This window comes from Euleptes europaea, chromosome 8 (assembly GCF_029931775.1).
Source record: "Euleptes europaea isolate rEulEur1 chromosome 8, rEulEur1.hap1, whole genome shotgun sequence".
Taxonomy (NCBI): Eukaryota; Metazoa; Chordata; class Lepidosauria; order Squamata; family Sphaerodactylidae; genus Euleptes; species Euleptes europaea.
Genome location: NC_079319.1, coordinates 34373633 through 34388555, shown reverse-complemented (window position 1 = coordinate 34388555; position 14923 = coordinate 34373633). Strand labels below are relative to the sequence as shown.

General features: G+C 37.3%; 1 protein-coding gene across 8 annotated transcripts in view; it reads left to right on the top strand.

Annotated features, from left to right (window-relative positions):
• ZFHX4 (zinc finger homeobox 4) overlaps nt 1–14923 on the top strand; it is a 202955-nt gene that overhangs the window by 169430 nt on the left and 18602 nt on the right. For 4 of the 8 annotated variants that reach the window (XM_056854442.1, XM_056854445.1, XM_056854441.1 and 1 more), the window contains exons 5-7: nt 3890–4012; nt 12491–12627; nt 13420–13620. In XM_056854442.1, the coding sequence (XP_056710420.1) occupies nt 3890–4012; nt 12491–12627; nt 13420–13620 (461 nt within the window). The remainder of the gene's footprint in view (nt 1–3889; nt 4013–12490; nt 12628–13419; nt 13621–14923) is intronic. The other 4 variants (XM_056854444.1, XM_056854447.1, XM_056854446.1 and 1 more) reach the window with 4 other exon arrangements.

Here is a 14923-nt window from a genome sequence, read left to right as displayed (position 1 = left end):
TTTGCCATTGGAAAATTTATTGTGGATCCAACCCAGTGCCTGTAGTATGCCTATCTTATGTACTAAATGTAAAAGCAAAATGGTCATGTAAACACTTTCGTGGATTCTAAAGAAAGGCTTTTGATAATTAAACTTAGATTTGACTTCAGAGGAGTTATAGGGCTTAGATAAAACAAAATCCTGTATGAGTAAATGTATATATTGATATGAGTGTTACATTACCTACTAAAATATAACTTTTCAAAACATAGCGCTTGTAAGTAGATAAAATTCCTTGTAAGTAGATAGATAAAAAATAAGAACTTGCTCATACCTAGAGCATAATTGTAGGTCTTTTAAGTTTATTAGTGTGAGCCCAACCACTTCTGGCAAGTATATTTGCTAATTGTATCGTGTCTTTTAACTGTTCTGTTGTCTTTTATGACTTCTTGTCTGCTACCTTGAAATTTTGGGAAAGCAGGCTATCAATATTTAATCAATTGAAGTATGGAATTACAGTAGCATTACTTATAAAGTACCTAACTAAACTAGGTGTGGTACAAAAGCTTTAAAATGCTATATACCTGTATTTTTCGCTCCATAAGACACACCTGACCATAAGACGCACCTAGTTTTTAGAGGAGGAAAACAAGTTTTTAGAGGAGGCTTTAAAGCCGAGTCCCTGGAAGCCGGGCGGGGGGTCTTGAAAGTTCTCCACGCTGCCATCCCAGGCAGCGCAGAGCACTTTCAACACCCCCCCCCCCCCGCCCGGCTTCTAGGGACTCCCTGGAAGCCCGGCGGGGGGGGTGTCTTTAAACTCCTCCATGCTGCCATCCCAGGTAGCACAGAGCACTTTCAAGACCCCCCCTGCCCGGCTTCCAGGGAGTCCCTGGGAGCCGGGCGGGGGGGGGGTATTTAAACTGCTCTACGCTGCCTAGGTAGCTTTGCCCTTCTCCCCGGGGCCAGTTTCACACACATTCGCTCCATAAGACACACAGACATTTCCCCTCACTTTTGAGGAGGAAAAAAGGGCGTCTTATGGAGCGAAAAATACGGTAACAAAGAATCTATTACTTCTGTCTGTCTATAATACTGTAAAAAAATCCATGGGCCTTTGCACATCCTTTTCTGAAAACGATTATCTCCATTGCCATGTAAGTCTCTGAAACAGTTTATGAAAGGAAAGCCAAATATATTCCCAACACAAACATCAAATATTTTTCTGAATGCAAATATTTTTTGCCATTGAAAAGCTGAAATAGCCAATTTATATAATGCATAATAATGATATTAATTTTTATGGTGTGTATAAGTTACATTTGATTAGTTTTTGCATGATTAAAATTCGCAAAGCCTTTATGGCCCCCAGGAGCCTACCTGTAATAAACAGCTCTCACCTTCGAAACCATAAAACAGGACTGCAGTACTTGAACATTAGATCTAATTGCCTTGCTACATCAAAGAAAGTACCAAAGGACTGAGAAAAATCACAGAAGGGAGGAGGGATGGAGGGCAGTTTCACCTCCAAAGGTTATATATTTGTGGCTTGGTGGAGCCCTGTAAAGCTATGGGCTCCAAACTGCTGTTTGCGATTAAGTTGATGGGGGAAAGTCTACCCGCAATCTTTCCCTGCTGCTGACACAGAGTCTTTGTTCACATTCAGATTTCTCAAACTGTTGCCAGGGTCAGGCTGAGGTCAGACACCATGATGATGTATAGGAGAACATGTCTGGGAATTTCTCTCATACTTAAAACACATACCAACAAAAAAGAGCACCCTGCAAAAATTGTCTGATGAAACCCAGATGATGATACTGTGGGTTTTATTTTACTATCTTCGTGATTGCTCTTTGCCTAACACACACACACACACACACACACACACACACACACACACACACAATGTTTTATTAATGCTCACCATGACGGCTTTACGATTTTATGCCCCTTCAAGATAAGGACACTCAATATCACTGTGACACTTCATTTTCCTGCCCAAAGGGAATGGGGCTGGTAAATCCTGAAGGGGGAAAAAAGAGAGAAAGAAACGTCCATTCCAGAGGATGAGTCAAAAAGGAAGCATCATAGGCTGCCTAAGACTATGGGATCTGACTAGATGCATTGTGTGTGTGTAAGACAAGAGAGAGTGAATGAGTGTGCACTTGGCATTAACAAAGCCCAACCTAGTCACGATCACAGGCTCACAGCACCCAAACTGTGATCCCGCATCACCCTTAACAAACACAGCCTTGCTTCCAACTGTGACTAGATAGCAAACAGTGTTTGATTAGTAATACCACTGAGAGAGGCGGAGGAAAAATTTTTTTTGCTAAAGCAGTAAGGTTATTTATTTTACGTTAACTTGGTCATTGCTACGTCTACATCTTTTAAAAAGTATTTCTCCTTCCTAGCCACATTGATTAAAACAACTATTGAAATCAAGCTTTCCAACGAAGAATACATGGGGGGAAATGCAGAACATTCTGATCAGCTTTTAAAATCAAGTTGCAGTGAGCATTTTAGAGTTGTTGTGTTTTTTTGGCGGCGGGCAGGGGGGGTTGTTCGATATTGTTCATTTCAATTGTTTACCTATGCATGCAGCTCCACTGCAGAGTTGGCAAGAAAAGCACTAAGTAGCAATTTTTCTGTGCTCAGCTGCTCCATATGACAGAGAATATTTCATTCTGCTGTCAGAATGTTATTAATAAAACATGGGGTACGGAAGGAGCCACGATTTCCCCTTTCAATCACTATAGCATTTACAATGAAAATTTTATGCAGTGTGTAATTTTCAGTTAATGCTTGACACTTAGAATGCCGGTAGCTGCATTTTGTATGGATCCTGAAGGGTTAATTGTATCATGTTCCCCTGTGTAAAAGCTCTGCTTATCAAAAGTGAATAGAGAAGTGTATGTAAATGCATGGATGTGACCTTTTGCCTTTCCAGGGTTAATTTATATGATCATTAAAGATTTTATGAAATTGAGCAGCCTGGTGTTTTGAACCCCATTTTACCTTCCCCTCTAATTTATATAATTCCTACCTGAACTGGGAAATGTGACTTTCTTTTGTTGTTGTTGTTGTTGTTTGTATTGCAATGAAAACAGCATGCTGTGCTGTAGGGAGTTGCAAGTCTGGTTATCTGGTATTACTCAGATTGCTAAAATTCATTAAAATGTGACATCAGCACAGTCAGAGACAAATGATCACAAGATGAAAAGGAACAGTAGGCCTTTCGCGGATTAGTGCGACATCGCCCAGCATAGCAGCTAACTGCATAAACAGACTAATCCACTAGTAGCAGCAGAGGTAAAAATTTACGGAATAATTAAATTGGGTTGAATTACTGTGAAGATTTTCATGTAATCTAGCCGGTGTGAACATGTAAGCGAGCTGTGGATATTGCGGCCTCCTCAGAAGCAATATATACCAAGTTGTGTCATTTACCCAGCATAGCTCCCCCTGGAGAAGAAAATAGAGAATTCTCAAGGTTTAGAACCATCACAGCGCTTACATGTTGCAATTACCAGGATGTGCAGAATACAATAGGATTTATTTTTGAGTGGTTTTCTTAGCTTTCGAATATATTGCTATACGTGCTTTCATTCGTTAAAAAACTGTGCACCTTTTTTCTTGACACATAATGTCTAACAACAATCAGAAAACGGGAAATACTGGTTAGCGACCTATGTTCTGATAAAGTAATGTTTGTAATTTCTGGCTGAATCTAAAATTTTGAAAATAATTATTAATTTCAAATCTCTTTAAAGTGCAGTTCTTTTTCACTCATTCCTTTATTTTTTCAGCATCTTGTTCGATTTAGTGCTGCTCTTATTAAACATCATGTTTACAATTGATGTTGAATGGTCCCTAAGTTAGCTTTTTTTAATTTTTTTATGCTCATTCGCAGAAGAACAAGTTGAAGATGCAGAAGGGTCTGCTAAAAGCTCATCAGTGTCTGTTGCTGATGATAAAGACACGTGTGAGAAAGAGAGAAATAATAGTGAAGGCAAAAAAACTAGTAAAGACTCTGGTAAGATGCTAGAATTTTGTCACTCTTAAAAAATCTTATTAAATAGTCTTTCATTTAAAACTGTCTGGACATTCTTATTATCTATTGCATGTGTATTTTGCATGTGATTTCTATCAGTAGCCTCCCATTGACCTATTTTTAATCATAACCATCTGACAGGATAGATGCGGATAAGTTGAAGAATATTACAGGGCCACTAGTAAGATTATTTTTTAATCAAATCAGTTTGTGTGCTTGTAATTTTTAAGCGCCTTTCATTAATCTTAGCTGTACTTGTGATTCCTCTGATGGCATATTAATTTTTCATAAGCGTAGGATTAGATGCCACTGAATTTTTTTCTCCATGCTTTTAAATTTTGTTCCCCCTGCAGCCCTGAGAATACAGGAATGCCTTTCTCTCTCTCTCCCCGCCATTCCCCTCCCATCCTTGATGTATGATTACTTACATTCAGGAATCTTCCCTCTTCCTGGGCATTTATCTGTGGTATTTAGAAAAAAAATACAGAAAATCCAATGGAAAAGTTTACAGATTATTTCTGCCCAAGAAAAGAGGAAATATCATTGAAAACGGATTATGAGTTGGGTAATATTGATCTCTGGGCATATACCAAGTCCGGTAATGAAAGCTACTGTCTTTTTGAAAACAAAAACTCCTATGTCATGACATTTACTTGTGCACAAACAAACCTAAGGCCAGCATCTGGCAGGAATACACAAGGCTTTTTCTGTGTTTGATTTGGCAAATTTGTGACTTCATCCATGCTTTTTATGTATGAGATGGAAATCTATGGTCACAATGAATATTACATTGGCTACTTTTGTTGCACGCTATTCCTAGTTACATTATGCTGAATTCATTCAAGCAGAAGAAGTGCTGAAACAGGTTGAAGCCTATTAGTTTCAGGTAGTCATATATCTTTTCCTTGTATCCCAATGACAGCAGCATATAGAAGAGCTTGTATTCACCATAAAAACATTTAGTTTTACAGAAAATATCATCTTCCATGCAAGTTTGCTTAAATCTGAATTAGTCTGGATTTGCAAAGATGCTCATAAAAATATTTTTTCTAAAATAACAAATACTAAACTAAAATATTGGTGGCTCTTGATGCCAAATTTATTTAGATAATAGGTTTAATGTTTCACCACATCTTATGTGTGTTTGTCAACATGAGGAGGTCAGTATTTGTTACTGCTGAGAAACTTCTGTTACAACTTTTTTATTTAATTCATTTATGCCCTGCCTTTCTCCCCAATGGGAACCCAAGGCGACTTCCATCATTCTCATCTCCTCCATTTTATCCTCACAACAACCCTGTGAGGTAGGTTAGGTAGACAGAGTGAGACTGGCCCAAGGTCGCCCAGCGAGCTTCCATAGCGTGAGTAGAGATTTGAACCTGGGTCTCCCAAGCACACTTAACCACCATACCACGCTGGTGTTATCTTGCTTGTAAGTTCAGGAGACTGAAGAAGAATTGTTTGTGGCAAAGTTATATCAGTAGGGTTCTTTTAAAGTGTGCCTGTCTGTGAAAAGTGACATCTGAAAGAACTGTTGGGTAAAAAACGCCCTACCCAGGATCATTACTAGGTCACTGTGGAAACATTCCAATGGAAGAATCAGACAAACCCACATGAAACATCTGCTTGTCCATGTGCTTCAAAGATCAAGCCTTGGAATATATTTCAGAGAATTCACCTACCTAATTTTTCTAATTTGAATTCCTGAAGCCTGGTAGAAGAAAAGTGTTAATAGACCACTAGGCAAAAATGGTGGTCTACAGTGCAAAAATTTGTGGGAATTCACAAAACTGGCTTCCAAAAGAACGGGTTCATTTACGACTAACCAATGCCAGGATGATTGGCGAGAGTACTACAAGGAAAACAGTCTAAGTTTTTTTTAAAGTATTCATTAAGTTACCTTACATTGCCTTATTGCTTTTGCAGCAATCCCAGACAATATTTCTTATTTCAAATTCTCAAACTGACCTTATGAATCCTTTGAAAGAATTCTCCAAATTAAATCTGCATATGAAGCATTCATTCCATGGGCTTAATTCTCAACAGAGCTGACAAGTAGTCCTAATGACTGCATAACTGCTTATGTATAATTGAATGTTAATTTGAGCTTTCTTTGCCTGAGTTAAGTGTTACAAGCCTTGCCAAAGAAGTCCCACGAAAACCAACAAGTTAATCATAGTCTTAACAAGTTAGACAGAAAAGTGCTATCACCCTTTTTAGTATTGAATCTATTAGAAACAGAAGGATTAACGTGTTTAGTGCACATGCATTTATGTAAACTGTTTTTCTGCACTGCCTTCCTTATCTCAGACTTGAGACTTTCAAAAGGAGACTTGGCAATAAGCAAGCTATGTTTGTTGAATATTCATTCAGAACAGAATAGCCTCCTAATGCCCCATTTATATTGTCATTTAAATCTAGTGCCACTTTAGATTAATTATAATCCAAATTACAGCTCTACGCAATGTAGGAATTAATATGGAATTTATCCAGATTAATACATTTGCATTGAAAATGTAATATGTTTCTGACATGGCTAAGGGGAACCCTTTTTAATAAGGTAGTAAACACAAGGTGCAATGGAAATTTACCTTCATTATTGCAATAAAAATTATCCTTTAATTCTATTCTAATTACAAAGAATACTGTACCAGCTTTGATAATTTTAGAATTATTTTGGATTTAAATAACATCATCTGATGTGTCAGAAGTCTTAAATTATACAGGCTTTATCAATTCACTTATTCATAAATAATGGATCAGAATATTTGTTTATAGTTCTTTCAGCACTTTATTCCTTTAGTGTACATATTTTTGTTTGATTTTCCCCACGTTAACATAAACCTCCTCTTAACTATTGTTTTTACTTTAAGATTTCAAAATTATAAATTAGATAATTATCATAAGTGCAGTTATCATAATACCTGACTATTCCATTTTAAATCTCATTTATAATTAAGTATTGCTTTGGCACTAAATGCATTGAATTTTATTTTATCTTTTTCTGTACATGTGTTATTTTGAAACTGATTTTAAAAAATAAATAATTAACTGTATAATGACAAATAATTTGTTAGAGCAAAGAGGCAGAAGAGGTATGAGGTATCTACCAAATCATCAGGCCAAATTCATGTATTACCTGCCTCATGGGGCCATAAACTAGATCATAATGTTTATATTGTGGTTACCTAACAAGTCAACCTGTGAATCACTTACCTGTGATTCTCCATACCAAGACTTCATATCCCATGTTAGTGTGACACATTCTCCACCAGCTGGGCTGAATCACCTGATAAGCATAGTACAAATGTTATGCCCTGGCACACAGAGTGTGTTCATACATAGACATTTGAGATAAGATATGAAGCAACTAAGTGGCCGACAGTATCCGTAGTCATTACTGCCTATGGCAAATGGCTGCCAAAGCTTGTCTATCAACAAAGCTTGTCTATACTGTCCAAGGCTGAGCAATATATATGTTTAAATTGGGGGGTGGGGTATTCCGCCATTTGTAAATAATAATAAAGGTTTAATGTGAACCAGAGATTGCTTGGGTTTCATTCTGGAAAATTCAATGATTGGGTTCAGTCCCCACATGTTAGAGGTCACAATTAAGAAGATAATATTGTCCTTGTGCCACTGGCAGAGGTTACTGGAATATTTAATCATTTATTATCTGCATATGAAATGCTTAACAAGTCCAAACTAAAAACTGTGTGAGCCGAAACATTTAAGTATTTTATGAACCAATATCAGCAATTATGGATTATAAATGGCTACCAAAGCTTGTCTATCGATGGCTTATAACATACCTATGTCATATAAGTAGGTTGTACTCTACAGTATAGTCATTACAAATATCCCTGTTAAATAATGCATTATCAGTTATATGAGTAGTGCGCAAGTAACATAAGACCCTTCAAACAGCTGCCGTCTTGGCAACTGCTTCATCTGCAAAAGTTTTAATGTTGGCTCAGACTTTTTACAGGAAATTTGACAAAATACTGAATTCGTCCTGGGGTAAACATGCTAGACCAAATCTGTGTACTACTATAGTCGTAATACATAGATAATTATCCAGAGCATCCCAGTGGCCCAAGCTACAATATAGATGTCCTCTAATGATTGAGAAATAAAAAGTAAAACATTCCGAGGAAGAGGTCACTGTCCCTCTCATATTCTCCAAACCCAGATCTCTTCAACCATGGTGAAAATAAAGCCAAGTTAAGTGTACTCATATTTGCATACCAGATGGATTACATTTTTGGTGGCTTATGTTTCATAAACATACACACACTTTGCAAAAACAATCCTAAGCAGGTCTCAGAATCCTACCCAGGTCTATTGACTGAGGCTTGCACCTAGGAAAGTATTCTTAGGATTGCACTGTGTAACTGTCTAAGGCTGAGCAATGTGTGTGTTTAAATGGGGGCGGGGCGGCTTTATTCTGCTATTAGTAAAATTCTAACCTTAAGAAAGATTTAATTTGAGCCAGAGATTTCGTTCTGGAAATTTCAACGATTGGGCTCAGTCCTCACATTTTATAAAAGTCATAATTAAGAAGATAGTGCCACTAGCAGAGTCAATTTTGAAAATATTGTACTTTTCATAATCCAAAACAAGTTATATTGGTACTAAGTGGTATGGGAAGAGAGTTAGCCGGACAGAAATTTACGAAAACATAGCATGCTGTCCACATAACATTTAATTGGTTGGTAGAATAGAACTTAGGACTTATTGTAGGAACTCGATTGAAATGGCATTGTATGTATAAGCCATTTCTGAAAGTTCTTTTGCACAAAATTCCTCTGTTCCATAAAAGGCATTTTGCCGCCAAACCAGGCATTCAGACCAAGTTCTCTGAAAAAATAGATATAGTGTGAGAAAACTGTCAATGATGTTATCCCTTGAGCTGCTGTTGCAGTCCCTATATGCCATTCAGAGGGGACAGCTCAAAATATGTTTGATCTGAAAAAAATGCAGGCACCAAACTGACCCCAGAATTACAATAGAAAAAATGTCAGTAATCAGACCCCATCTAAATACCTTTTATATAAATATTTTAATCTCACCAATCCCCTGGGAAGTTAAGGTACCTATCAATAAACATTTTGAGGACTGTTTCAGTTTAGTTGATGTTGTTTTCACTGCTGCTGATCCGGGCCTCAAGTTCTGAGCCCAAGCTCCCACTACAACTTTAGATTGGAAGAAGTGTTGCTCTTCCTTTGTGTGCGCAGGGAGAAAGAGCATTCTTTTTTATCATACATGATAATGAATTTAATTGGCACATATTCCTTTTGTTATATTAAGTAAGTACTAACTACTGTTGTTATGTTTGTAAGAATCAAGACAGGACACTGGAGACCCTAATGAATCACCTTCTTCCTCTCTGTAGCCTTGGTGGTAGGAAGGAGAAATGGGGGGAAATGTAGAGTTACTAAAGCCATTTGAGAGTTTGTGTGAGCCAGACATATAGAAGATGGTTAAAAAATCCTTTTAAAAATGTATTTTAAAACTTGCTTAGTTAGTACAGTTTCTGTCCACCCACCAAGAGTTCATACTTCAACAGAACTGTAGAGGAGGGTATTCCACAGTTGTGGGGCAACCACAGAGAATGGCTTCTGTGTCCTCCTGTGTGGTGATGCTGAAAGAATGGATGAATTGATTCTGGTAACAATTTTGTTACAAATAAACATTTTCTGAATGGTTGCATCGCTTCTGTATTAAGTAACTTAAGAACTAATGCCAAAGGGGAAAAGAATGGATGAATTGGTACTGTTGATAAAATTGCTTCTGTTTGTACTGGGGAATATATAACCAGAAGGCATCTGAAGTTTATCTTTTCCAATTCACTGCCTTAAATTAAGAAAAGGCCATCTGCACATAAGAATAAGAAATATCCTACAGATAAATCTAGATATTGGTGGTTGTTCTGTTGGGATGTTTAGTTATATACACATAATGGGTAGTGATGGATGCCAGGGGCACAGAAGAGAGAATAGAGGGAGGGGCAAGAGAAGTTGTGCTTTCAAGATGGTCTGTCCTCTATCTTGAGCTAATCCTGGAAGAACTAAATATATTTCACTTAGCTGAGCACAAGCATTTATTGCAGACAGATGTCCACTGAACTGTAGAGCTAACTTTCAAGATTCACAATGGTCTTTCAACAGGTCGTGGAACAGATGGAATAAGCTCAGTTATTTTTTGGGGGGGGAAATACCAACAACCTACAAGACGTTACTTGGTTCCCAGCATTGTAAAAGTTCATGCATGCTACCATGTACAGCAATCTTACCTTGCAGCCCAGTAATCCTCCATGAACGGATTACAGATGGGTAGAACCTGGGGTTATGGTGGATTATTATGGCTTTGGTTCAGAAATTTAAGGAGTATGAGTAAAATATTGGTGTCGCTTTCCTGATTGTGGGAGGAGCTGTTCTTCCACAAGCACGCCAATTAATTTTTGTTGGCTGTTCATTGGTTTCTTTAACTTTCATTAAAAAAAACCTTTATTGAAGTGCTGATCTGCAGATCTATTAGAGGGGAAATATTTTGCCATAAATGAATCAAAAATAAATAATATTGGTTCTTTTTTCCTCTTTTGTTTGATTGGGATATATATCACTTAACATGAAAATTATTTTTGTCTGAAAAAATATTATTACCTGAGTACCTTAAAGTTTTTAAATTCATAGAGCTGGACCTAGCCAGCTTTATCATGGAACCTCGCCTAATTTTGTCCCCCACTTTAGTCCCTGTTGCATGTGCTTTTTGTTTATGCAGGCCCCGTGGTCCCCAGCGTAGCCTTTTTGGTGGTCGAGGGGGACCTGCTCCTCCCTTTTGCATAGCAGAAAATCTGGCTGGATCAAACTCATTCACACTGTTTAAAGGAAATAAAATTCTGCATGTTAGCTTATAGCCTCCGTTACTGTAATCATATTAATCATTTTATAATTTCAGGCAGAAAACAAATGTGTCAGGAATTCATTTTCACCACCAATGCTGGCTTGTTCGTTTTTTAAATTTAACAAGTTATAAGAATAAAATACATTGCACCATGTACAGCAGTGCATTTTAATATTTTCTTCACAACATATTGCTATACTTGAAAAATGACTGCACAAAAATATCTCAGGCTCCTTTTTCAAAAGGGACTCTGTAAAAATAAAACACTTAACACAGTATGGTTATAGTACTGCCATTCTTCTCATCTATCCTTTTCCCCAAATTCCCAACCTCAAGAACAAAAATTTAAGGATTGTTTCCCAAGTGTCAGCCTTGACCTCCTTTTAAAATTAAAACTAGACTATTGTACAACGAGGTGGAATTTGTTCATTTATATGAACTCCATGTGGATTTTTAAAAAAATCAAGATAAATCTTCATGCACAGCATACAGTCAGATTACCCCTCGACAATATATTTACATTGGGTCTGATAGCAATCAATGGTTTAGCTTCATTGCATTTCAAGATATATTTGCACCCAGTTGTCCAGTGATAGTGTCCTCACCCTGGAAATAATTTAGTTGCAAATTGACTGGAAGATGGTGAAAATTGAAAGTTAAAATTAGAAATACTCATAATAAACAGCAGAAAAAAGGTCAGATGATGCCACGCTATGATGAGATTGGAATGGCTGGTAAATGAGGTTTTGTGTTTGTCGTGAGATGTATGTGACATGCCTACCCAATACTGTTGTAATATCCAGCCTAGCAGAAGAGATTATCTGGCAAATTGACGCTGGAAAGAATTTTCTTCTGGACTGGGAAATTAAAATTGCACTCTTTCCTTTGATGTGTGTGAGCCTGGCCACATTAGGCAGCCAGTTCAGACTGAATATTAACTATATCATTTAATACATGCTGTTAAAATTGTCTACAGAAAATAATACTATTATTGCATTTAAATACCATGTACTACCTTAACTTTATAAGGTAAATATTGTGCAACAGAAAATCACTTATCTTAGTATATAATTTAAATGTTGTATTTGTAAATCCCATCTTCTGTTTTTTTAATATTTAGTATCAATCATTGTAGCTTATGATGGCCTTTAAAAATGCTGTTTAACTATTTTAGATAGACGTAAGAAAAATTAAGTGTTAACACATTCATTATTTTGCAGAACAAAGAATTGAGGGTGTAAGTTGATTCATTTAACGTGATATAAACATTCAGACCAAGATGCTTATAGAGAGCTAGTTATTGATTAATCTTTTAAGGCAACATAAGGTTATCTAAACAAGAGAGAAGTGTACATTTTTAATGTATTTATAGAGTCTGCTCTGCTTCAAAGATAAGTGTGCTGTCATCTTTGTACCTGTTCAGTTTCAAAAATAGTTTTACTTGAATAAGTTGCCTGCAATATTTTAAATTACAATGAGATCCTAAGAGGTCACAATCAGGGTAAACCTAGTAACAATGTTAGGTATTTATAAAATGTTCTTACATCTTTGAAGCAGGAATAAGCACGCCAGAGAAGGAACCAAAAGTAAATATTGCGGCAGGGGAACAACCACTACTTCCACTGAAAGAAGAAGATGGTGCACCCAAAAAGCCTAAACTGTCTGAGGACAATAAGTTTGGCCATGAACAGGTAAAGAGAAGTCTTAGATCTTGTCTGCTTTATGCACTGACACTCTGATGTCACAATTTGTTTCTCTGACAATTATGTCATGCTAGTTCACCATGTGGTTTGTCCTTGTTGGCACTGGCCAGATTTTTTTTTAAAGAAAAAGTCTCCTTGGCCTCATCAGTATAATGAAGACCAAATGGTTCAAATTTCTTTCAGGATTCAAATCCATACGTTGGAGCTAATTACCAGATAGCTGTCTTCACAAACTATTTGAATGTTTGATGGCCAAGATACACCAAAGAAAGCCCTAGAAAATCAAACAAGAGTCTAGAAAAATCTAGAACTACAAACTTTGTGCCAAGGTCTCTCATACTTTTTTTTCATGTCCTTATCAGATACTTTTTGCCATAGTGATCTAGAGATGTGTTCTTCCTTTCCACCTGGGGACTTCTCAGGCAATTCAAATATAGCATGCTATAAAATAACAGAAGCCATGAGATAAATATATAAAGAAGCCCACTAATGTAATACCCAAAGTCATTGTTGCTGCCTTAAAACAGAATACAGTAATTTGTGACACACGTAATTTCTGAACCTTTTGCTCTCTCACATTAATTGTATGTCTTGGGCAACAGGCAAAGATAGTGATGAAGCAATGAAGGCTTGTAATCTCAGGAAAGTGGCAGAAAGCAAGATCTGTGTTGTCTAATTCTGTTCTTGAAAGCAGGGATAGTATTATTAGGTTCTATTTTTTTTCCTGCTCATTAAATGTACTTTGTCTAATGGGCTGAATTTCTGTTGGATATTTTTCAGTTTTACCAGTGTCCTTATTGTAACTACAATAGCAGGGACCCCAATCGTATCCAGATGCATGTCCTCTCACAGCATTCTATGCAGCCTGTAATCTGCTGTCCCCTCTGCCAGGATGTCCTGAGCAACAAAATGCATCTCCAACTGCATTTAACCCATTTGCACAGTGTGTCACCTGACTGTGTGGAGAAACTGCTTATGACAGTAAGTGTTTAAAACGCTGATGCGCATTTCACAAGTCCATGTATGTAACTGATTCCCAATATATTCTGGCACTGGAACTAGAGCTAGAGACTGGGAAGCAGGGCTCCTGGGATCTCTTCCTCGTTCTGCCAATAACTTGGAGCATCCTTTTGGCCCGTTCACTTAACCCTAATTTTCAAAGACACAAAACTCTGAAGCTCTCATTAAAGTTAACCTTTCAAGATCAAAGCACTCACCTCTGTGCCCCCATGCACAATCCGTACCGGATCTACTAACATATTTTGCCACAGGGGAATGCTGGGTCTGAATTTACTTTAAATTGTGAGGTGAGGGCTAGAAGAATTACTGCAGGAAATGACAAGAGGCTAAAGCATTTTTGGGTTGTCCCATATTTTGTAATCTGATTGTAAAACCTCCATTGTCTAAAATGTGCAATAACATTATCTTATAGAAACTCCTGCATTATCAAGAACAGTAAAAGAAGTGCAAAAGTGTTTTAAAGTTATGACAATATCTTTAGAATAGCAGGGATGAAACGGAGCTGAGGATTGTTGATCCAACCTACTTATGCAGGAACCCCATGCCAAAAATACAAACACAATTTTGGGCATAATTTAGTAAATGTGTCCCTTAATCAGGTCCTGAAGTTTGCTAACTGATCTGGGAAAAAGAATCTTCCCAAAATTTAAAGTATACCCTTTGTATGTGAGATTGAGGTTAAACTGGATTTCACTAGTGCCCAGAGGAGTAAAATCTGACCCGCAAACTGCTTAGCATGTATGTTCACAGCAAGCAAAGGAGAGTGTGAGTTTTCACTCTATTGTTAGAGTGTGAGCAAAGGAGAATGTGAGCTTTCACTCTCTCTATTGTTAGAGCATGTGTGTTAGCGATATTCAGCCCTATCCAATTTCCTTTTGTTACATGAAAATGTAAAGATTAATCAAAGTGTTAGTTTTTTTTATTGGATATATTGGAGAGCCAGCGTGGTGTAATGGTTAGGAAGCGATGAACTCTAATCAGGAGAACCGGATTTAATTCCCCACCCCTCCACATGAGCAGCTGATTCTAATTTGGTGAACCGGGTTGGTTTCCTCACTCCTCCACATGAAGACAGCTGGGTAACCTCGGGCTAGTCACACTTCTCTCTTCTCTCTCTCAGCCTCACCTACCTCACAAGGTATATATTGTGGGGAGAGGAAGGGAAGGAGATTGTAAGCCGGTTTGATTCTCCTTAAAAGGTAGAGAAAATCAGCATATAAAAACCAACTCTTATTATTATTATTCTGTATGTGGTAAATGCAAT